Genomic DNA, 23,045 nt, shown 5'->3' with positions numbered 1-23,045 from the left:
AACAAGACACTTTCGTCGCCTCTGGTCGCCTCCAGGAACAAGAATGATTGCACAGTTGATTGCACACGGGTCACGGGGAGTCTGGCACTAGTGACATTGGAAGGAAACATGGCGGATGTCGAAGAAGCGGCGGAGGAACAAAATTTCCACCAAGAAAATGACGCGGAAGAGCAAATGGATGTAGATCAAGAACCTGAATTGGACAAGTAAGATTTTTTTGATGCACCCGTATCTTTGCAGCACATTTTTGTGTGATAGATTTTTTGCTTTCAATATTTTTCTGTTGCAGTTTTGGGAAGGCCGAGGCGAAAAAAGCCGAAGGAAATAAGGAATATGTGCAGAAACACTACGAAGAAGCTTTGAAGTTGTACACAGAAGCGATAGGTGTGTTTTGCATCGGTTTTCTTTGTTACCTAATGTAAATTTTTACATTTGATCATCGATTTGATACAGAAAATCTAATCCTGATTCGCCATGTGACCAGTTTTTCCCCTCACCTTGCTTTCGGAAACTGAAATTTCACAAATGTCAGAACAAAACGTCCTGTTTGCACAAAAGGGGTGGTAAGCTAGAGTTGTATAAGTTATCAGTGTTACCTTGAACACATAAATGGATAAATTTCAGAGTATATTTAAACTTGTAACTTATGCCGGCCTCCAGAAGTTGGCAAGAAGGAAGTTGACGTTTAATTAGTGTCGTTTGGATACTGCTTTATTTGTAAAACTTTTTATCATAGTTTGGATTTCCTATTCTGTTCGTGGTTTTGTGGCCATAACAGATCATACACTGTACATCACTGGGTAATGGTTACCTGTGGAGACTCTATTTCATTTGTGATTTTGTTTTTTATTCAGAGTTAGCTCCCACAGTAGCTACTTATTATGGGAATCGCTCAGCGGCCTTTATGATGTTGGGAACCTATGACAAGGCTTTGGAAGATGCTCAAAATGCCATCAGAATTGATGAGAATTTCCTCAAGGTCTGTTAATATCTTTTATCTGTTTGGGATCATGTGTACTAAAGGCATCTGCAGACTGTCAATTGTCGATCAATGTCCTCGATTGATACCCTCAGTCAATACCCTTGATTAATACCATCAATCGATACACTCGATCAATACTAGATCGGCACTCTGTCGACACCTCAGTTGATACTTTCTCAACACTCGATTGACATCTCGGTCAACAGGCAGTTGACAGTCAACTAAGATGTTGATGGATGCATAAGAGTCAGCCAACACTCAGCTGACTATCGGCCAACTATTGATCAAGTGTTCTTTGAGTGTCGATCAAGTATTGATCAGGATGTTGATGGAGTACAGATTGAGATGTCGATCGAGGGTATTGAATACCTTTAGTACAAATGATACTTCACTTGTTCCCTGCTTGTTTCACCCCCCTCCCTCTTAACATCTACATGTACTTGGAATTCACCACCCCAAGGGACACTGCACTCCAGTTGCTACAGTTTATATTAAGCACTGACATGTGAGATGTCAACAACATTTATTGCTTTAAACCATTAGGCCTGAAATAAGGCATGAAATGTTTCCATTCATTGGTTAGTGCTTGATTCTGATTTTCTTGTGCAAGTTGGCTTCCAATCAGAGACCTCATAGAATATCGGTGTATAATTTCTAAAATCATGGATGTGCTAGCTACTGTTTGAAACTTATTGTTCCTGTACGTTTCAAAGGGTTATTACAGAGCTGCCAAGTGCCACCTTGTCATGGGCTCCATTGCAAATGCAGAAAATTATCTACAGAAGGTGCTCGAGAAGGACCCAAAGAATAAAGATGCGCAAAATGATGTAAGTATTTATTTAGGAATAAAACAAGAGAACCCAAGCTGTAGCAGGGAGTTATCTTATCTAAATCTCAGCTCTGTTCTGATTTATAATACAGTCGAACCTCCAATGGCTTTCAGCAGCCTACAATGGCCACCTTTTTGGTTCCAGCAGATGGTCCATACATTCACTTTTATTTTAACCTCTTTACAGTGGCCATCTCTCCACAACAGCAATGGCCACTAAAGCACATCCCAACTACCAAAATACCTGTAACCTCTTGACAACGGTCAGTTAATCATTTACTGACAAACAGTGTATACTAAACCCCATTTTTTTCTTTTAAAAGGTGACTGTCACAAAAATCGATCCAAACTGCGCATTGCTTTTTTATTTGTGACTGTTTCTGTTGCATCGGTATAAAAATACTGCACAAAGATGTCTCATATTGCATCCCTACATTGTACCTCCCCATAACAGCCAGCTCTCTACAATGGCCACTTTCCTCTGTCCCCAGTGTGGCTATTGTGGAGCAGTTCGATTCTAAGTGGCTTTATGATCATCAACTACAAATCCTTCCAGTAGAAAAATGGATGAAACGAGTGAGGTAGAACATTTCATGTCCTCTTTGCACTAGACATTACATTCAGGGCGCCGACAGCACAGTGACACTTAAATAAATCTTGTCATCCTTTTGCTCCTTTCAAAGTAACTTTGGCTTTCAGTGATCAAGGTCCTGAATACTCTAAGGTTATTTAATCGCCATTCACCGCAAGGCCTACATAGTATAGTAGATGTGGTCTTAATTCATTTTGAGGAAACAATTGTCAATACACAACCTTGGTCTCTGCAAGCAATTCTTCATTCACCTTCTTTAGGAGATTTTTAAAATGTGTAACATCTTTAACTGAACCACGCAACCTACAGCAACTTAGTCTGATTTCTGCTATCAGATGATGGATAAGTTTTCTTTGGCGTTTCCAGAATATTACCACCGGACATTGTAGCAGAACATCATATCGTTCCTGGTTTATTTTGGTGACAACACATCCCGCACTCCTGTAGGCTCAGTATAGACAAAATTCCTACTAGGCCACACCTCCCTTCAATAATTTAATTATCATCTCCCAGATTCTGGGAGACACATGACGAGATCCAACCAGGGTCTCTCCTCTCTGGCCCAGGAGGGCAGGAAGATGAGATGGGTTGGGTGGGAACTGGACACTGGTATAGCCTGGGGATTTGTTGTATTCAATATCAATCCTGTTTTATTGACAGCTGCGCACAACAAGGATGGTTCAAGAATTTGAGTCATCAGCGTTTCAAGCTCATGATAAAGAGGATTACAGAAAGGTTTGGGATCATGTTCAAAATTATTGTGTATGACATGTAAAATTCCGCATTCTTACTGTGTATATGTGCCATGAAATAAAATCACCTTAAAAGTAAATTGACAAGGAATTGAACGTGGGATTTAGTTAGAGATGGGAACGATAATATAATTGTAGCATTGCCTAGGAATGTACCTAAGAAAACTGGCTTTCTGCCCCTGGCAGCTCCAAAGTTTGCCTAGTGAGTCTTTTTCATCAGCCATCAGCTGGCCCTGATCACGTTTTTAGTGGCAGTTTTCAATAATAACTGAAGCAGGCGGCTGCTTAGGCACAGCACCTGTTTGAGAGCAAAAAGGGAGAAGGTCCATAACAAGTTCCTCAAGAGGCCAATTTTTGGAAGCTGTATATTATAGCTGCTGATTGGCTGCAGAATACCCAGCAGAGCTTTTTCAGTGGGTGTCAAGTCTCATTGAAAGCACTGATTGTAGTTATATATTGAAAATGGCCAGATTAAGTGTCTCTGTTTGTTTGTAATTTTTAGTCCATACTCACTGTATCTTAAAGGGGCTAAGTCACGGAATTTTGAGTTATTTTGGCCACATCCAAAATTACCTTTAAATTAAAGGAAACCTGAAAATAACAGTTTAATAAGATAGAAAAACACCAAAGAGATAATGATAAACCATAAAGGAACAAGGATGGCTAAGGATGGAGAAGATTAACACGGATTACAAACAACGAATTTGAAAAATTGAGGTTAAACCTTTCAATATGCGCAAACCGTGACTGAGCCACGAGCACTGATAAGTTAAATTTCAAATTTTCTTTATTAATATCTAGGTGGTGTTCTGTATGAATCATGTTCTTGAAGCTTGTCCAGCTTGTGTTCTCTACAAAGTGATGAGGGCAGAAGCTTATTGCCTGTTGGGGAAATACAGTGAAGCACTAAATGATGTACAGTAAGTTGAACCTGTATCTTAAATGTTAGAGAAATGTAGAGCTGGAGAAAATGCTTGATATACTAGTCAGTATTAGTCAAGCTGTCTCTCCATGTTTTAAAGTTTATTATCTACTTAATCTGGTGGGAGGCACGGTGGCCTCATGGTTAGTGCGCTCATCTCCGGAACAAGCGGTCCAGGTATGAGCAGGGGACATTGTGTTGTGTTCTTGGGCAAGACACTTTACTCTCACAGTGCCTCTCTCCACCCATGTGTATAAATGGGAACCAGACTACTTAATGCTGGGGTAACCCTGGGATGGACTTTCATCCCATCCAGGGGGAGTAGAAATACTCCTAGTTGCTTCATGCTACAGAAACCAGTGAGGATAAGCTCTGGCCGATGGGTCACTTGGCTTGTATGCAGACTTAACCTTACCCATCTACTCAATCTGTGTTTCATCCTTAGGAATATCTTAAGAAATGACTCAATAAATTCAGATGCACTTTATGTCAAAGGACTCTGTCTATACTATCAGGTAAGACATGTGAACTCTGCCCATGACCACTCTTGAATTACATGGAGCTTTCATTTTCATGTGAAGTTTACATATAGAGAAGGATTCTGAATTAGTCTTGACTGATAGACCATGGAGGTTTGTAAATTGAGATGACTCTGCGTTACAAAACATTGGTTAGAATATTTGAACAAAATTATACAAGGTCCCACAAAATTTTGTCAGAATGTTTAACAAAGCCAAACAAAATTTTTTCGCAAAATTTTGCATCAGTAGACCCAATAGGCTTTTGAATTTTTGATGAAAATTCTTCGAAGTTTTGATGGAAACAAAATTTTATTTATTTGTGCCAATTCACGAATTTGGCTGAATATCATTTGCAGTACCTTTGCACAGTACTGTAGTTAAGGATTAGATCTGATAGTAAGAGAAAGACATGTGACTGTATTATTCTGAAAGCTTATTTTTGCTTTCTACTTCAGGATTTTGTTGACAAAGCTTACCAACACTTCAACCAAGTTCTTAGACGAGACCCTGACCATAAGAAGGCAAGAATTGCATTAAAGGTACAAATCATTTAGCATGCATGCTCAGTTACTCAAAACCCCATACTCCTAGAGCTGCATTCATTTACTGTTTGTTACTATTAACCTGATATGACCTATGGGTTGCTCAGAGTTGACTAGCTGTCTGACCCATACAGTGAAACAGTGGTTTAAAGAAAAGTACAGTTGGTAATTTTCTTACAATGATTTGTTTCTCCTTTCTATAGAAAGCGAAACATCTACAGTCCAAGAAGCAAGAAGGCAATGAATGTTTTTCCAGTGGAAAATATCAGGAGGCTTTTGATATCTACACTGAAGCTTTGACGATTGATCCTTGCAATAAATCAACAAATGCCAAGTTGTACTACAACAGAGCACTTGTTGGTTCAAAGGTGTGTACATTTTCTGTCCTTTTATTTATGATGTAAAAAGGTAATTCATACGCATGAAAAATAAGTATAGGTAAGCATATGAATGTGATTGCAATAGTCAAGATAATTTTACAAGACGAGTGATATGATTTTGAAAATTCTCTCAAAATTGCACGAGCCTTCAGGCAAAATTATGCAATTTGAAAGAATTTTCAAACATCTCTCATATTGGAAATTCTTTTTTGTTTGGGCTTTCATACATGATTACTCATTTATTATATGACTGAGATAGTTACAAATGTGTACATGTAGGGAGGTGTGGTGGCCTCACGGTTAGTGCACTCGTCTCCAGATCGAGCGGTCCGGGTTCGAGCCCTGGCTGGGGACATTGCATTGTGTTCTTGGGCAAGACACTCTACTCTCACAGTGCCTGTCTCCACCCAGGTGTATAAATGGGTACTGGCCAACTTAATGCTGGGGGTAACCCTGCAATGGACTAGCATCCCATCCAGGGGGGAGTAGAAATACTCCTAGTCGCTTCATGCTACGGAAACCGGGATAAGCTCCGGCCTGGTGGGCCACTTGGCTCGTATGCAGACTTTACCTTTACATGTTAATTTGTGTGGCACTGAAATAGAAAAATTATTGAAAAATTGGCCTTCCCTCTGCCAGTCACAATGAAGTAATTTTTTCAGTCATATAGTAAGCAATAAAAATGGAATGGTACTTCAGTTTCAAAGTTCAAAATAATTAAAATAAACTATTTGTGAAATTTCTGGGATTTTTTGGTCATAGGGGTGGTATCCAGTGGGGGGATACTCCCAGAAAAATTGGGTGGGGGTGTGTGGCCCGCTTCCCAAAACCCTTACACTATTTATGATGAAAATCTGCGATTTTCCCTACCCTATTTATGACCTGACTAAAATTTGATATCCTATTTATGATGTTGCGACTGGCACAGTTGCTATAAACATAATTTTATGAACGGCTTTTGTTGATGGTCTTATCGATAATGATGGAAAAGTAGCTTCTTCTAAAAAACAACATACCCAGTTCAAGACAAGAGTGCAAAAACCGTACCCTATTTGTGACCAAAACGGCCAAAATCAATGCCCTATTTATGAACAAAAATGAAAAACTTTGGGGCCACACATACCCGGTACCTATATAGCCCATTTAAGGAAGAAACCCCTGGGGGGGGGGGGGGGCGGGGGGGGGGTAGGGGGTAAACACCATAGATGTACGAGTAACTTCCAACTGGTCTTTTGGAATAAGATGCACTAGTTTTTGATAACAAGTAAAATTAAATCATTTCCTTTGTTTTCAGCTAAATGAAACAGAGAAAGCCATTGAAGACTGCAGTCAAGCTTTAGAATTGGACTCAACGTACCTGAAAGCTTACATCAAAAGAGCAAAATGGTTAGTTCACACTTAAAAATCCCTGTTAACGAATAAAAGTTTAGAGGCAATTTTGAGCTGCATTTATAGCGTAATGTACTTTGGACTCCAAGCTAATTACAAACTATGTTTCTTTATGTTTAAGTTACATGGAAACAGAAAAATACGAAGAAGCTGTCAGAGATTACGAGAAAGTTTGTAAAATGGACAGAGCACGAGGTGAGACTGTAGGAAGACTAGAGATCTAAGCTGCGCTGGTTGGAGCGCATTTTCTGATAGTATCACAGATAAAATGTGATGATTAAACTGTGTGGGGTTTTTTCTTTTTTTCAGAGTACCGACGAATGCTTGAAGAGGCAAAATTGGAATTGAAAAAAAGTAAAAGAAAAGATTATTACAAAATTTTGGGAATACCCAAGGGTTGTGCTGAGGATGAAATCAAAAAAGGCTACAAGAAAGAAGCATTGAAACACCATCCAGGTAAGACGGACAGGTTTAGTGTAGAGTATCTTGGTGGGAACTCAGTTGTTTCTTTCACGGTAAAGTGAATGAGCACGCCATGTCTTTTATAGATTGGTTTTGCTTCTGCAAGTTGTGTTAGCCGTGAAAACAGCTCTAAGCTCATTAAGACCTAACCTAAGCTGTCATTTTATGACAGATCGTCACTCAGGGGCTTCAGATGAAGTGAAGAAGAATGAAGAGCTGTTGTTCAAAGAGGTTAGAGACTTAAATTTTCATGATTGGTGAAAGTTTGTTGTTTTATTGAAGAATTAAAAACTAGGCTAACATGAATGGCAAATGCTTGTTGTTACCAGTTCAAGATTCTACTGCAAGTTCTACGAAGCCTTCAGTTGATATCTTGCTGTTATTTTTCTCTTTTAGGTAAATGAAGCATACAGTGTATTATCAGACCGCAGGAAAAGGGCCAGATACGACTCAGGACAAGACCTCGAGGATAACTTTATGCCATCAGGTATTTACTTGACAGTCTGCAGTCAACTCTTGTAGCTCAGTGTAAGGGTTGGGTCTGGATGGTCCTGCTGGAATCTTACTTACCGGTGAAATTTTCAGCGAGGACTCATCGATCAGTTAAAATTCCAGTTCATTTTTCGGGTGTCAGTAAATCTTGTTGATCGAAGTTATCAGTTAGAAACATGCGTCATTTGTCAGCTGACAGCGAAAATTTGGACTCATTCTCAACTATCAGTTAAACCCCATCTAGACTCTCTTGGAGTGCTATCAGTCTGTCTGTCTGTCTGTCTGTCTGTCTGTCTGTCTGGCTGGCTGGCTGGCTGGCTGGCTGGCTGGCTGGCTGTTGATCTGTCTGTCTGTCTGTCTGTCGATCTGTCTGTCTGTCTGTGTGTCATGTGTGGAAGGTCACAGTTGACTCTCGTTGGAAGAGCTCCGAAACGATCAAGCTTAACATTTAGATTTGAACCTCTCTTTACAAACACCTCCACAATACGGACGCACTCGTTTATGTTAAAGTAGATTCACGGGAAACCAGAATTCATATAATTTCTACATGTAGAGTATGTGCACCTCAGTTACACGGACAATCAGCTCTGGCCCTTTGGTGTCCGTGTTATTGAGGTTCGACTGCACCGTTGTTATATTTCCACGAAATCGGAAAATTTGGAAAGTTTTATCGTTTCCAAAAATCGTTCCTAGCCCAGCTTGATTTCAAGTGTTAAATCTATTCAGTTTCGGTGCTGAATGTTTTTCTTTTTTCTTTATTTTATCAGATTTCGACCCCAATACAATATTTCAAGCGTTTTTCGGCGGAGCACCCGGCGGATTTGGCGGTTTTCCCTTTGGTGGACCAGGAGGTATGTAGACATACGTGTAACCCTGAGTCACGCACTCAAATGTAACGCAATTTACACCGCGTTTGTTTAATTTGCGACAATTTTGTCACGTGGAAAATCACACCCAAGCGCATGATAACGCGCAACGTTGATGACAGGTGCCGTGGTCGTAAACGCTTTTGACTGATATATATTTTTTTTCCTTAAAGGTGGAGGTGGTGGGTACTCGTCTGGTGGATTTCCAGGTGGATTCCAGTTCACGTTCGGTTAACATGACATCATATTTAATGCGTATCATTACCCATCATCCTCTGCATGCCACGATGAACAAATATGCTGCTGACAAGACATCACGGCTGGCTCAGGCGCTCGGACGCGTTATTGTTATTTTACTTCTCCTTGGTCAATAACACTGTTACTCATTCTTACGAGGAGTTTCCCTGAAAGAACCCAGTTATCCTTGGTTCTTGTGTCATGAAGAACAGAGACGGTTAATTTTTTTCGCAAAGAGATGAAAAAGTATGAATACTAATATTCAGCTGAGAGGCGAAGTTCTTCCTGGGGGGGGGGGGGGGGAGGACAGTGTCTCCTCCCCTCCCACTGAAAATAGTTCCCCGTGGCCTTCTGTTTCTGCCAAAACAAAAAAAAACCGGATTTCTTTGTTTCTCCGTTCCCCCACAATGCAAAATTTTAACCCCAGTTGCCTGAAAATGGCGCTCTCTATTGCCATGTTCCTTCTAAGAAGCCATGTTCTGACGTTTCCAACTGACATCCAGAGGGATCCTCGTAAAACTTACCTCTCCCCCTCTCCCTTAAAAAACGCTTGCCATGTTATATAGAACTTTTAAGAAATTGTAAAAAACGGAAAAGCTAATTGCTCTCATTCCGGCATTTCAATTAATATTTTAGTGATTTTTATTTCATTTTTTTCTTGTTCTTGTTTATTTATTTGTAGCGCCTTTGTTTCTGTCCAGGCACATGGCAAACGTTTCAGAGTTTGTAACAACCGTCGTTAACAGTACTTAAAAACAGCGTTGAATTTTGATCACCGAACAGAAATATTTTGATATAGAGATCTATCGGGTCAATAAAATCTGTAGTCATTACTCTGTCTTGTTTATAGTTTGTACGTTGTGGTGTGGGTTTGGAAGGAAAGGAAGTTTTCACTTGACCTCTTACAAATGCATGTTCACCGGACCGAAAATGGAGGTTTTCGAAAACGCTCTTCAGATCGGAGGAATTTGAAAACGCCGGCTTTACGTTGAATTGTGGACTGAAAACATTTTGAAAACGGAGCATTTCAAAAACAATAATAAAACATCTTGATAATCATGTGATTAACTCTAACTCTCAAGGGTGCATTCGAGCGTTTGCATAGACCTTCCGAAAGTCGAACTTCGCTTGACCATCGCCCTCCAGCGAAGCGAGAGACAGAACTTGGAGCGACGAAGTCGCGAGAGGAGAAAATAAACAATGAAAATACTATTGGAAAGGACTTAGAAAGTCTAGCTTTTTCACTCAAATTTCTCCGGCGTGGTGTGAACGGATAACATTTGATGCGTTTGCGGAGTGAAAACTCTTTTTCAAATTTCTCCAGTCCAGTGTGGAAGGGGTCAAAGTTGCTTGACCGAACACTCATATCCAGGCCCCAGAGGCTGATAGTGAACAAGGCATTCTGGTGCTTAGGATCGCGATGATCCAGCTATGCAGGCTCCGGAGCGAACGGCGGCAGGCAAAGAAATGAGAAAAAGAATCTAAAAGCTAGGACCGCTGTTGCGCGTTTACCTTGAAGACAAAAAGCGAACCACTTCAATAAAAGTGGAATTAAGGAATTGGAAGCAAAGGAGGAAAGATTCCTTCACGGTTTCTCTGCTGACTTTTGTTGTTGTTGTTTGTTGTTGTTGTTGTTATGCCATTGCTTGGCGCAACGATGTTTTGCTTGTTTTGTGAAAAAGGTTGTTTGTATCATAGAGGATTGTCAAAGTATGACGTTTGGGTGGGAAAACCTTCACAAATGAAAAGGTGAGAAAAAGCGGTTTTATCGTTGGGCCTCCGAATTGAACGAGAAACTGAGACATAAAGAATTTTGACTTGTTTGCGCAACACTGGCAATTTTTTAAATTTTTTAATCTGTCTTATTTGAGATCATATAAACCTTAAAAAAAAATCATTTAACTTTCCATCAGCATTGATCACAGGCTATTAACAGCTTTTCAAAGTAATATTCCTGGTAATCGACTTTCGGAGGGGCTGGCCATTCGCTCTCCGTCATTTTTATCTGTTGTTTACCGTTAGTTTTAGCGGCAAAGTTAGCGTGTTGCATGTTTTCATTGCAACAATTGAAACAACGCCGCGAGCATGTTGCGGCACGCTTTCACTCGTATCAGACGCTCTTTGAAAACAATAGATATTGAAAATTCCTCACAATGGAGCGGTATGTTTATTCATTCACGTTAAAGAAAAGCCGCTGTGGCGCTAAATTTGAAAAGTGCAACGAAGTCTTTAAGAAGGCTGATGTCATTTGCGATCAGTTATTTGTAAGGGCAACATACATCGCAGCCATTAATGATTCGAAGAGAAATGGAAGCAAATTCTAGTGCTTTTAAGAATCCTTTGCCACTTGCTATTGGCCCAATGAAGTTCAGTGAAGAATCAACGAAGAGAAAGACGTCGTTTATGGTTGATGATCTGGTTCGAGATCCAAACATTTTGATGAGCGCGGCGTCACGGAGTCTACCTGATTCAAGTTTTCGAGATAGAGTGCAACAGACGATAAACGAAGCTACCTTGAGTAAACCAGGTATTATTTACGTTAATTACAACCGTAGTACTTTCAATGTTTTAGTATCCAAAACTGATTATAAATTAATCAACACCGTTAGCTTATTTAAGTGATACATAGTTTATCAACAAGCCGATCGAGAGATGAAATTTGCTATGCGGGACAATTCTGGAGTGCATTAGTTCCCCATCAGTTTGACTTGCCCAAGTTTCAGTAGCTTAGTTCGGACTTATTTCATTAACTGTTTGGTCGCGCAAAGTGTGATAAAAGTTTTTAAGAAGCTTATTGCATTTGACACAAGAACTCTTAAAACAGAATCAGTCTTGCTACAATTTTGTGTTGACAAACTTAATCACCTTAATGCCTTGTATGCAAAATATAGAGTAGCGCATAGAGTCTATAACTAAGAAGGATAAATTGTAAGGTTGAACGCAAGTCTTGAAGATAAGGTTCTGTTTTCCGGCTTATCGGACACAACTAGCGAAGCAGTATCATTCCGTGGAAACTTAAAGTTTGGAGGAAAAGTAACTTGCGAAATTAAATTTTAACCAAAATAATAAAAAGATAGTTTAGCCGACTGCAAAAAAAAATGACTTTAGAGTAGAGTTTATCGCTAGCAAGCTGGCAAATTGAATCAAAATCTGGTCACGAATTTAATTGTGTAACTTGCAGATGGCGAAGAATCAAGTCCTGCTCATGTACGATCCAGCAAGTGCCGTTCGTCTTTCTCCGTGGAGCAGGTTTTACAATTGGAGCGAGTGTTTGAACGACAGAAATATCTTGGCTCCAGAGACAGACAAAGACTTGCAGAGGAGCTACAGATGACAGAAACACAGGTAAAGGAAAAAAAAAAACATTCTTGTCCGAGTAACTTTCCATTATTGCTTATAAAAGAATACTTACGCTTGGCTAAACTAATTTCATCAAGAGTAGGTAATGCATTGCAATGAGGAGTTGAAGCAAAGACATGCACGCTGTACTAAGCGCGGGAAAATGCATGTAAACTGGTCATGGTCTTACCCCTGATTGGTTGAAAAAGGGCAAAGTGTGCTTACAATGATTGGAGAAATTTGAAGCCTAAGTCCATTGGCCCGCAAAGCGTGCAAAGAGAAGCCATAGCCTTTTGCACGAATTGCATACCTATGACATTGAATTATATTTAGTGGAATTCTACTAGCCTGCGAACAGGCTCCCGGCGAGGACGGGAAAAAAATTCGGCGAGCAAAGCGAGCGGACGAGCGCGAACTGAAGAAATCGGAGAGCGAAGCGATCAAGGCCGAACGGGCTCGCCTGGAGCCTGTTCGCAGGCTAGAATTCTACTAGCACACTGATGCAAAAGCTGACTGACTGATCATGAGCTATTGCACACTATCAGCCATTAGTGTGCAGTAGATTAATATTTAGAAAAACAATTGGAAATGGTTATTTGTAGGAATTTAGTTAGAATTCTACGAAAACGATTACATTATCAGTTGAAGTGATAGTTGATTCGGCCTTCAACCTCATCAACTATGACTTCATAGAAATCTTAAACTCATAACGTAATTTTTTTTATGTATATTTAAGTTACTCTCTCTACTTAGCGTAACCTTATGCGAGAATATTGATTTTTGGCAGGTAAAGACTTGGTTTCAAAACAGACGAATGAAAATGAAGAGAAAGCAGTCTGAGGCCACTGAGCGCAGAGCCAAACTATCTTTCCTCAACAGCCTTGCCTACGACATGCAGCCGAGCTGTCATGGTTACCAGCCATACTACCCAACCCAGTGTCCGCCCGCAGGAACACCTCGTCTTCTCTATCCAGGCCTCGCTCCTCCCGAGTGCTCGTGGCCGCATCAGTCCCCAATGAATTTTTCGCCCACTCAGCCTGCTCTGAGTTACTTTCCTCCACCGCCACCTTGGGAGTGCCTTCCAGAACACATGATCGACAGATGCACTTCTTTACTAAACTGTCGCGTGGATTCAGAGGAAACCACGCGACTATCGCATTTCACCTAAGCTTGAACGCAATAATCGAGAATTTCTTTAATGTGTAATTAGTTCGTAAAACCCTTTTTGAAAGTCAAATTTGCTTCCCCCACCCCTTACCTAATGCCGACAGATCAGACAATGTTATGATTGGCGTGGATGTTAGTTAGAGACATTCACCTCAGAATATTAAAGGGCAAATGTTTCATATATTTTTGTACATATTTTGAGAGATGTCATATACAATTTTGTTGTTTCTGAAAATAAAGCATGAGATTTCTAGAGCCAAGTGTGTTAATTCTGTGCGTCGGATACACAGTGCTTGACAAAATTTAGAGTGTGTTTCTTTGCAATGATCTTAGCCTGCGTAGCAGACGTTTTCTTTCCATTTTCAAGGTGGGGAGATCGAGCAAGCGAGCAAGCAACCGAGCGCGCCTGGGGTAAGCAAAGACTGGGAAGAAGTGAAGGGGGGGCTTAGCCCTTATTTTTTCGCATTCCCTTGCAGTTTCGTTCTTTTCGAGCGCTTTTGAGAATAAACGTCTGTTACCCAGGTTACGATGATTCGATCTTCGGAATTCGGTTTATTCAGGTGTCACAATGTTTGTTTGGCTGGGGGTTAAGATACATCCGTGTAATATACACGAAAAGTCCCTATGGAATTCCTATATATATTATCTGTGATTTTCTGAACAATTTTTTTTCTTCAAAATTCGGTTTATTCCAGTGTTACAATGTTTTTATGTGTTAGAGATATTAAGTTTTGCAAAGTACGGACACGCATGGTAACTTCGCTTGCGAATAACAGACACGAAAAGTAGTAATTGCCTTCCTCACGGTTGTATTTTTACCAAAAATTCTCCCATTTTTCTTGTGTAGCGCACGTGGTCAAGTGGACAAGCTCTTTTGACAACTTTTAACAATAATTATAGATCAATAACAATTACTACTAAACTTTCCATCCGTGCAAACCATACAAGCTTAAATTCTCAATTACTTTTCTCAATCTTCATTGGAAAGGGAAAATTTAAAAAATTTAAGACCTTGAACAGTTATCACAAAAATAAAACCAAAAACCTCACCAGCACACTACATCTCAACACAATGAACTTCTACTTTTTTTAGGAGCAAAAATGCGCTTCAATTTTCACCGCGCGGTTTAAACATTCTTAACCTTCTTGCTTTCCTCTGCTTTGCGATCAGAATAAAGTTATCGGAATACAATTGCAGGTAATGATTTTACTCGGGTTCCAGAAAAGAAATTTCACGCATATTCCTTAGTTGTCAAATAGAATTTAAATATCCCGCACGGACTAAAATGAGATGACGAACCAATCAAATGATTGCATTTATCAGCCATGCGGTGCGTGGTCGCAAAACGTGTGCAAATCTAAATTGCAAATCGTACATCGCTGATTGCTTCGTGGAGTTTTTTTGGTCGTACATCTTCCATGATGTTCTAGAATTTAACAAGCAAAAATTTAACTTTGCTCTCGGCCACTTCAACGAAAAAGCACCAAACTCTCATTTTGAACTGTCCTTTCGTTTGGAGCTGTTACGAAACACCACTGAACATCTGCAACAAGAATTTACTTCAAGCAAACCTTGCAAGGACGTGCTTCGAATAAGATACAGTTACCACGTCTTGCCAAGGTAGGAATTGAACACAAAACTAATGTATTTTGTAGAGGTAACTTATGCCTTTCTCTTCTTCTAGATTTCTCTATGAATAGTTCAGGGGCACCCAACGGATCGTTTCGGTAAATTATCTGTTCGGAAGACCTTTAATCCCCTCTGATTTTCTTAAGAGAATTGTCACCTCGAACTTTCGTGATATGAGAAATTTAATGTCTGTTGTTTTCGAATTGTAAAAAATGTCGTTTTGGGTACCGAAAAAAGGTCAGCTATCATTTTCGGAAAGGCAATAAGACCTAACGTTCTCGGGAAATGGACAAAAAAGCCCTAATAAATTCGAGAATACTCAAGTTCCCCTAGAATAACCGAACAGATAAATTTTTTTTAGCGCAACCTAAAATTAACCTACAGAGCTTTAAAAGTACTCCACATAGCCTAAAACAGCTTTTAAAAGCATTCGAGAGAAAACGGTCGTTGGGTGCCCCTGATAGTTGATAAACATTTCGAAACAATCAGCACTCTTCAAATATTGGTTAAACCTTGTCCAGTCAGTAACGAACGCCGACGTTTAGAACTCCTGACGGTGAATCCATTCGACCGACAGTTAGCTTTTGTGAAAGAGAACTTTAAAAGGACTTATAAAATTGAGTTCTTGTTCTTAAAAATGAATTTTGTATTCGCTCATTTTGCATTATGACGCTACTGTTTTACTTGTTTCAACGCAACGAAATTCCATCTTTAAAGGGTGTATTCTTAGCAGCAAGGCGAGCCTAGCTTTATTAGAGAAGGTCTAACTGGCTACGGTATCTATCTAAACAATCACAAATAACTAAGTAATCTCTTTTTCAAATTTTATCCTTTTCCAGGACTGAGAAATGACGGCGAAACTGACAAAGATCTCGGCGGTGTGATCCATGACACGATTATTTTCGCTGTCGCAGAACACGGTCTTTTTATCCTCCCTTCTGGAGTTGGGTGACCTTGAATGACCATTAAAAGGTTCCACCCACTCGCTCATTATAATGCAAATTAATCATTAGCCACGTGATTTGTGCGAAGTAAACAGAGTGAACAGATTCACATCGGGATATTTCGAACAGATTCTATTGTGATTAATTTCTTATAACGGCTTTGTGTTTACAATATTAACATACATGATACGCTTAAATTTAAAACACTTGCGTCCCTTTTGCAGCAGAAACGATTATCTGCTAAATATGAAGAGTAGATGTTTTCACAATGATCATTTTGATCCCTGATGTTTATGTCTCTTAGGAACGCTAATTTGACTAATTTGCTCTATAACATGAAATTATTACCGTGAACGCAAATTGCAGACAAAATGCAAATTGTTTTGCCACAATATTTATATTTGAATAATTCGCCATTTTGAGTTCAGACCTTTCTGTGCATATTTACAATTTGTCCATTGAAATATGTATTTATTTAGTTGCAGAAGTGTTGACCTGATCGTTTGCTTATATTTCCGTAGTAACTCCTTGCGGCGGTTTCCGATGACTCTCATTGGTGGATTTTCATGGCTTTGATGTCTGAGAATCTTTAGGACGCCTGATGCCTGCGGACATGAAGAAGGCTCTGGATCATGCACATGGTTTCTGAATCATGCTTGCATGTGTGGGTTCGGATCTTGATGCTTCGTTAGGTAAAGGACAATAGTTTAAGATACTTGTATCGTTAGAGACCGTGACGTCGTCAGTCGATTAATTTGTAGTCTTGATGAATCGCTAAATTCTCACAACTTATGCTAAAGGAAACGTATAGGAATTAGGAAAGAGAATTTATATCTTGAGCTCGAGACTGAAAGGATTGAGTAAACGCGGATCCATGTCATTGAAACCACAAACTAAAACAAATTTCTCGGAAGTTTTGTCATTTGCTTGTTTACCTCAGTCAGTTGAAATTGTCTTGAATCTCGCCATTTACAGTCAAATTGGACACGCACTAAACTATACAGATTGAAATATTTTAAACAGCATAGTTAAAAACTAAAAGTTCGCGGATGAGTTGTATATTCCGTGAAGTTTCGATTTATTTCGTGGGATTTTTTTTTTTGACCATGAAACTCAATTTTAAAAGTTGTTTTGGAAGAAATTTCCGCTGGCTTGTTTACAGCCAATTTAGTTGGAATTGTTTTCTATGTCGCCAGATTTCGCTGTCTGGGTGACGGTAAATTCGACTTGCACAAAACTACACAAAAAGTTTTTCATGCACATTTTGAAAACGAAAAGCTATTGTGTGAACAAAAATTCAGAGTAGTTTCAATTCAGACATGGATCCGCTTTCAATTTGTATCGAATGCTTTTGAACGTTCCGGCAAATATATTTGCAAAGAAGTCATTATTAATGAGTCAACGCGAAGAATTTTCATGCATAACCAGAACAAATATTTATTTGAAACTGATGTAAAAAAAGCAATGAACCAGTTTGAATTTCAATATAATTTTTCCTCACTAGTCTGTATTTTAATTTTACGTATTTCTTAGAATTAGACATTTCGCGATTAGTTTTTGCCAGAATTATTATCATAAGTAGTAATCCTTGTAGTTATTTTAAATGTTTCAGAGTTATTGTTTCTTCGTCTTATTAGTTTCCACAAATAATTTTCAGACTTTGATGTTTTTCAACTTCTTTAATAAGATGATGTACCAATATCTGTTGTAAACAAGTTTACCTTAATCAAACTTGTAAATTACATTAAAGAAAACAATAAAATATTTGACAACTATTGCTTGCTTTATTTCTCTTTTGTGTTTCATTTTACAAATGAAATGAAAAAAATATTGCGCTTTTAAAAGGGGACTGGAAACTAGTCGGAATGTAGGCTATCTCTTTTACTATTTTTTGACTATGTAGGGTTGCAAAAAAGAAAAAAATTCTGCACTTTTGAACAGAGTCTAGCCAGAAATCAAACATATACTTTGACTTTTAATGGAAGAAATCTGTTGCACAGTGCAAGATTTTTCCCGCCAAAAGACTTAGTACATTTTTTAACTCAAAACCAGACACCATTCAAAAGTGCAGACTTTTTTTTCTAAGGACAATTTTCCCGCCAAAAGACTTAGTTTTTTTTTCCGACATTTTTTGGTCTCTTTTAAAAGCGCAATATCGTTAACCAAGAAACATTTTCCCGCGAAAAGACTTAGTTTTTTTTTCGACTTTTTTCCCGGTCGCTTTAAAAGATCAAATTTTTGCGATCGAAGACAAAATCGCTCTCAAAAGACTTAGTATTTTTCCCCATTTCTTTCTCGTTCGCTTTCAAAGCCCGAATTGTTAATCGAAGACAATTTTGTTGAATTTTTCCACGGCTACTTAAAAGAAATGACATTAACCCCGGATAATTTCCTGCCAAAAGTCATTTTATTACAATCTGCTTTGCCTCGCTTTGTCATGCTTTGCTCTTTGGTTGCTCCGCTGACCTTTCTGATGTTTGCTTTTGAATCTAGAAGGAAAAAATCACAAACAAAGTAAGTCATAAAGCATTTTCTGTAGATAATGTTTTAAGTCAAATGGCTACAGTGTATTATTCCACTAGTTACAAGAAACCCGAATATCAACTTTGTTGACTAGAATTCATTCTATTTTGGCAATCTTCTCATGTCCTTTAACTGCAAGTTCTAAAATGCATAAAACAACATCCATTCCTAGCACTTCACTTCATTTCGTAAACAATTGAAACAATATTTAGAGGTTTTCTGCTCAATTTTATTTAGTTCTTATTAACCAAGCAGGAGGTCTGTATGGGAGAATCTTGACCAAGGTCGTGAGTACAGACCAAACGTGGCGAGGTCTGTACACATGAGCGAGGTCAAGATTATCTAATATAGACCGACCAAGCTCGGCTAATAAGATGTTTATCATATGGCCCAACAAGAAAACTTCAATTGAATAATTTGCTGAAAGTGGCTTAATGTGGCCGGTTCATAGTCCCTACCATTTTGTGACTTTTGCTCAGAACAAAATCAAACTCGTAGACAGGTATATTTTCAATTTCTCTGACGAGCTTCTTTTCTTGACTAACAAAATTTCTCTAATTTTCGGATTCAGCTCTCAAACTTACATTTACCAAAGTTTGCTCATAATTTTGATTTACCTTTTTCTCGTCTTTTGGGCTCTTCCATTAAATATTTTTAGCAGAAACAAGCCAAATGATTTTCTATTTTTTATTTGCAACTTTCTTAAGGCAAGAGTAAAAGGCAGAGCAATCTTGATGCCGGTCTAGATGGCAAAATATCAATTCAACATAATCTTTGCCAATGATAGTAATCAATTTGGTAGTTCCCAGTCCTTGCCAGACACGGCCACATGATAAAGCTATTTTATTACAGCCTGACCTAACACCTTGTTCAAAAGGTTACTAACTTCTCGAGACTCCAATTTGAAATTAAGCTTTTAATCAGTTAAGTCTCTTTAAATCAACAAAAGAAATTACTAAAAATCACTAAGTTGTTGTAAAATCTTGAAGAACTGAAGTGTTGATTATAACAGATTTAGCTGATTCTTAACAGTTGGTATGACACTTACAGGAAAGTTTACAAGGCAAATCAGTGAAAATTTATGAAAGCATTCTTCAATATTTGCCAAGTTGGTATTGGAAATATCAGGAACGCAGAATCACAAATTTTGGAAATAGATTGGTCTTCACAGGTTCTGGGCCCCTTGATAAGTTTAAATAGTTTCCAGTCGGACAATTTGGGACTGGAAGTCCCCAGAAAAACGTTTTAAAATCATACACGAAAGCAGGCCCATACTAAGAGATATGTACATTTTACTAAAGAAACTAAAACTTTGTTAAAGACATACTCACCATTTGCTTGATAGAGGAAAGGTCCTTTCCAATGTTTTTGTTAATATTGTTCCATTGTTAATGAAATCAGTCATCCAGAAACTGTTTGAAAAAGAACAAGAAATCAATCCTTTCTCGCCCACTACTGGAGGTGACAATTTTACACTTAGCAAATGAAAATTTATGGCAGCTCACTAACTATGTTATTGTTGCAGGCGAAACTTATTATAAATTAAAAAATTGTACTCTAAAATCTTTGCTTGATGAATGGTTCCTTGGTTTTAACTACCAAACTTAGCACACTAGATTACTGACATTACAGTCAGTAGTCATTTAATATAATAATCATTAGTCAAGCTAGCTAATGTACATCTATGCTCTCATAGTTCAGGTGCTGATCACCGCTGGAGCCAATATAGTGCTCTACAATGAAGGAGCTGTTATAACAAATTACATTGATAGACTACTCAGATCTTGAGTACATATGGAGTTTAATACAGGTCTGTTTCATTGGCTAGCATAAAGCTAGCCCACCACCTCATCAGTTGGTTTCCATATATGGTCTCATATATGCAGCTCTTATTTCTAATTTGGGTCAATTCACACAATGCTCTGAAGAAGACTATCTGGTGCATGGTTCTCTAGACTCTCAGGTTAAAACAAAGACCCACTATTGACTATTATGCTTTTCGTGGTCTGCAATTTAAAAGAGACAAACATGTTTTGCAACACTAGAGATGAAACTGTATTCACCTGCTGCAATGAAACAGAGATGCGTTTTCTCAATCCTTTGCAAACTGATCCATCATCATAAATCATTCACAAACTGTTGAAAGAAGCATTTTTATAATTAATAAATGACTGGTATTTTAATACACAGCTATCACAGCTATCCAACATTCAGCCAATTGTTTTTCTTGACATTGTCTTTTCAAGTGTTGATTGGCCAGAATTTTATCTAGTTTGTGGAAATGCACTTGTTGGTTACCCCTGCACCCCCCCCCCCCTTCCCTTTCCCTCCCCCACAACGTGCAGGGATTTTAGGAGGCAATAGTTGAGTTTCTTTCACGCTCCTGACTCCAGGGTATTTACTTAAGATTGAAACAGAGACCTTAACCAAAGCACATTGTCATCACTCATTTGGAGACACCCCTGAGGGAGCTTGCATATGAAAATGTTGGGCATGCTGGTCGTCTTGAATGAATCAAGGATTTTGACCTCACTTAGGGTTTTCAGGATGAGATGCCACTATTCTTAGCTGTCAAAGTATCTTTTAGTGTACGCTCAGAGAAATAATGATAACAAACACTTCTATTTCCCTTTTAAGACTTGATTATTGCCAATGTCTCAAGTCCGGTCTACTAGTGCTAGTTCCTTTCCCAAACAGTGGTTGGTAATCAAGACTATTCTGTTTTAAATGGTATCTTTTAGGGGTAAAATAGAGCTCAATTAAGCCATGTCCAGCTTGGTCACCTTTAGATTAGAATTCAAATTTTCTGATGACCATCCCCAACCTTTCATATAGGAGTCCCCTCCCAGGGGAAACACTTAATAGACTGTATATTTTTCCCCTAAACTATAAAGTAAGAGGAAAAGAAATATGCCTGCACAGGTCATTGAACAAACAAAAAATCTTTCTCCCCCCCCCCCCCCCCCTCCCCCACCAAGATCACATTTACGACTGAAACGCCAAAAACAGAAACACTATTTAAACACTAATTCTTAGTGCAGGCTCACATAAAACACAGAAAGGTTCTAAAATCTTAAAACCTAGGATGCACAATGTAATAAGTGCAGAGACAAATTTCGCAAAAATTGGACTTGGTTGCGTTAAGTGCGAAAGGCATAGTGGTAAAGTGTACAGCCGCCATGTTGTAGAGACGTTCTACACCATAACAAGTTACCCAATCAAAAGAACTAATTATAAGCAATTCAACAAGTATGAGATAACATTTCAGGCCCAGTACGAGGAGGGAAACCATCCACATTACATGCTTGCATGCTACTAAATTAAACTTCTCGTTTCACATTGAACTTTGGCGATTCCAAGAGTTTGAAGGTCGCAATTTCGTTGCTTACTTACCTCGAGCTTGCCTCTTTATATAAACAGCATTTTCTAGACAAAGAGAAAAGTACTTCCTAATCTTTCGTAGCTTGTGAGTTCCTCAAACATTCTGACTCTACGTCCAACACAAACGCTTCCTAGTTATCATAAACTCGGCGACCCTCACTGGATGGGGGTCAAGTGTTACTCGTGGTGCAAATTTTGAATAAATTAAATTTTGCATAGTAAGAGACGATTGACCGGATGCAAATCAACAAGCTTTTCACTAGCCCCAAGCCTGCGCGTTGCAACAGCGGTTTCCGGATTTTCCTGAAAAAGGACAACCTTGCGAAGTATAACAAAATTCTCGGCAATTTCTTACAGGGAATTTCTGTTCTATTTGATTTCTCTCTCCCCGGAATTTCCAGAGGATTCGGTTGAATGGTTGAGCGCTTTCCATTCGATCAAAAAATTTCAAACATTTCGAAACGGGATCAAATGGTACGGAAATTTCCAAGAAAATTGTTGAATTTCCGAAAAGCGAACCATTCAACCGAAAATTCCGGGAAGACTAAAACGGAACGGAAATTCTTGGTAAGAAATTTCCGAAAATTTCGTTATTCCTTGGAAGGTTGTCCTCTAGATCTTTTCTGGAAATTCCGGAAACTACTGTTTCATTCGTCACTGGACACATGACAACAGTAAACCTGACAACAGTAAACCTGAATTTTTCATCGAATGAAAAGCGCCCTACGTTTTCGCCAAAACGTTGAAATTCTAGCTTGGCCGCGAGGCTAAGCTAAACAAAAACAAATCAAACAAGTTACCATTTTACTTTTCATTTTCAATACGTTTTCCAGGGGAGTCTGGAAAACCCGAATAGCGAATAGCGAATAGTCCTGAATAGTCCGAATATAGTCTCGAATAGTGCGAATAGTCGTGAGCAGTCGCGAAAAGTGACGAATAGTGACGAATAGTCGTCAACAGTCACCGCTTTTTAATTAGATCTAATATTCTGCGGTAATTAATTATCCAAATAAGCAACAGAATTTCAGAGAATTTATTAGCTTTTCTTCTCCGGACTCAGCCTAGGGCTGTCCATCGCCGACATTAAGAAAACAG

At 38.8% G+C, this 23,045-nt stretch overlaps 2 protein-coding genes and 2 long non-coding RNA genes across 4 annotated transcripts; 3 read left to right on the top strand and 1 right to left on the bottom strand.

Annotated features, from left to right (window-relative positions):
• Positions 1-62: 62 nt before the first annotated feature.
• On the top strand, positions 63-9,792 carry LOC145470309 (dnaJ homolog subfamily C member 7-like). Its single transcript, XM_081454153.1, has 16 exons — positions 63-206; positions 290-384; positions 855-979; positions 1,696-1,809; positions 3,064-3,138; positions 3,957-4,075; positions 4,523-4,592; positions 5,054-5,137; positions 5,344-5,508; positions 6,815-6,906; positions 7,031-7,104; positions 7,219-7,365; positions 7,544-7,602; positions 7,768-7,858; positions 8,631-8,714; positions 8,903-9,792. Exons 1-16 carry the CDS (start codon positions 109-111, stop codon positions 8,962-8,964), a joined length of 1,554 nt encoding a protein of 517 aa, XP_081310279.1. The 5' UTR covers positions 63-108; the 3' UTR covers positions 8,965-9,792.
• Positions 9,793-11,217: 1,425 nt separating this feature from the next.
• Positions 11,218-13,727, top strand: LOC145470311 (homeobox protein vent1-like). The gene is made up of 3 exons (XM_081454155.1): positions 11,218-11,493; positions 12,148-12,311; positions 13,093-13,727. The coding sequence occupies exons 1-3, from the start codon at positions 11,259-11,261 to the stop codon at positions 13,471-13,473; spliced, it is 780 nt and encodes a 259-aa protein (XP_081310281.1). The 5' UTR covers positions 11,218-11,258; the 3' UTR covers positions 13,474-13,727.
• A 1,147-nt stretch (positions 13,728-14,874) lies between these two features.
• Positions 14,875-17,823, top strand: LOC145470087 (uncharacterized). Its single transcript, XR_014042431.1, has 2 exons — positions 14,875-15,093; positions 16,568-17,823. It is a non-coding gene; the product is annotated as an uncharacterized LOC145470087 (long non-coding RNA).
• Positions 17,824-17,857: 34 nt separating this feature from the next.
• Positions 17,858-22,073, bottom strand: LOC145470086 (uncharacterized). The gene is made up of 4 exons (XR_014042430.1): positions 21,963-22,073; positions 20,633-20,705; positions 19,901-19,981; positions 17,858-18,535 (listed from the first exon to the last, which is right to left on the bottom strand). It is a non-coding gene; the product is annotated as an uncharacterized LOC145470086 (long non-coding RNA).
• Positions 22,074-23,045: the final 972 nt, after the last annotated feature.

This window comes from Orbicella franksi, chromosome 15 (assembly GCF_964199315.1).
Source record: "Orbicella franksi chromosome 15, jaOrbFran1.1, whole genome shotgun sequence".
Classification (NCBI taxonomy): domain Eukaryota; kingdom Metazoa; phylum Cnidaria; class Anthozoa; order Scleractinia; family Merulinidae; genus Orbicella; species Orbicella franksi.
This window is presented reverse-complemented; position numbering and strand designations above follow the sequence as displayed.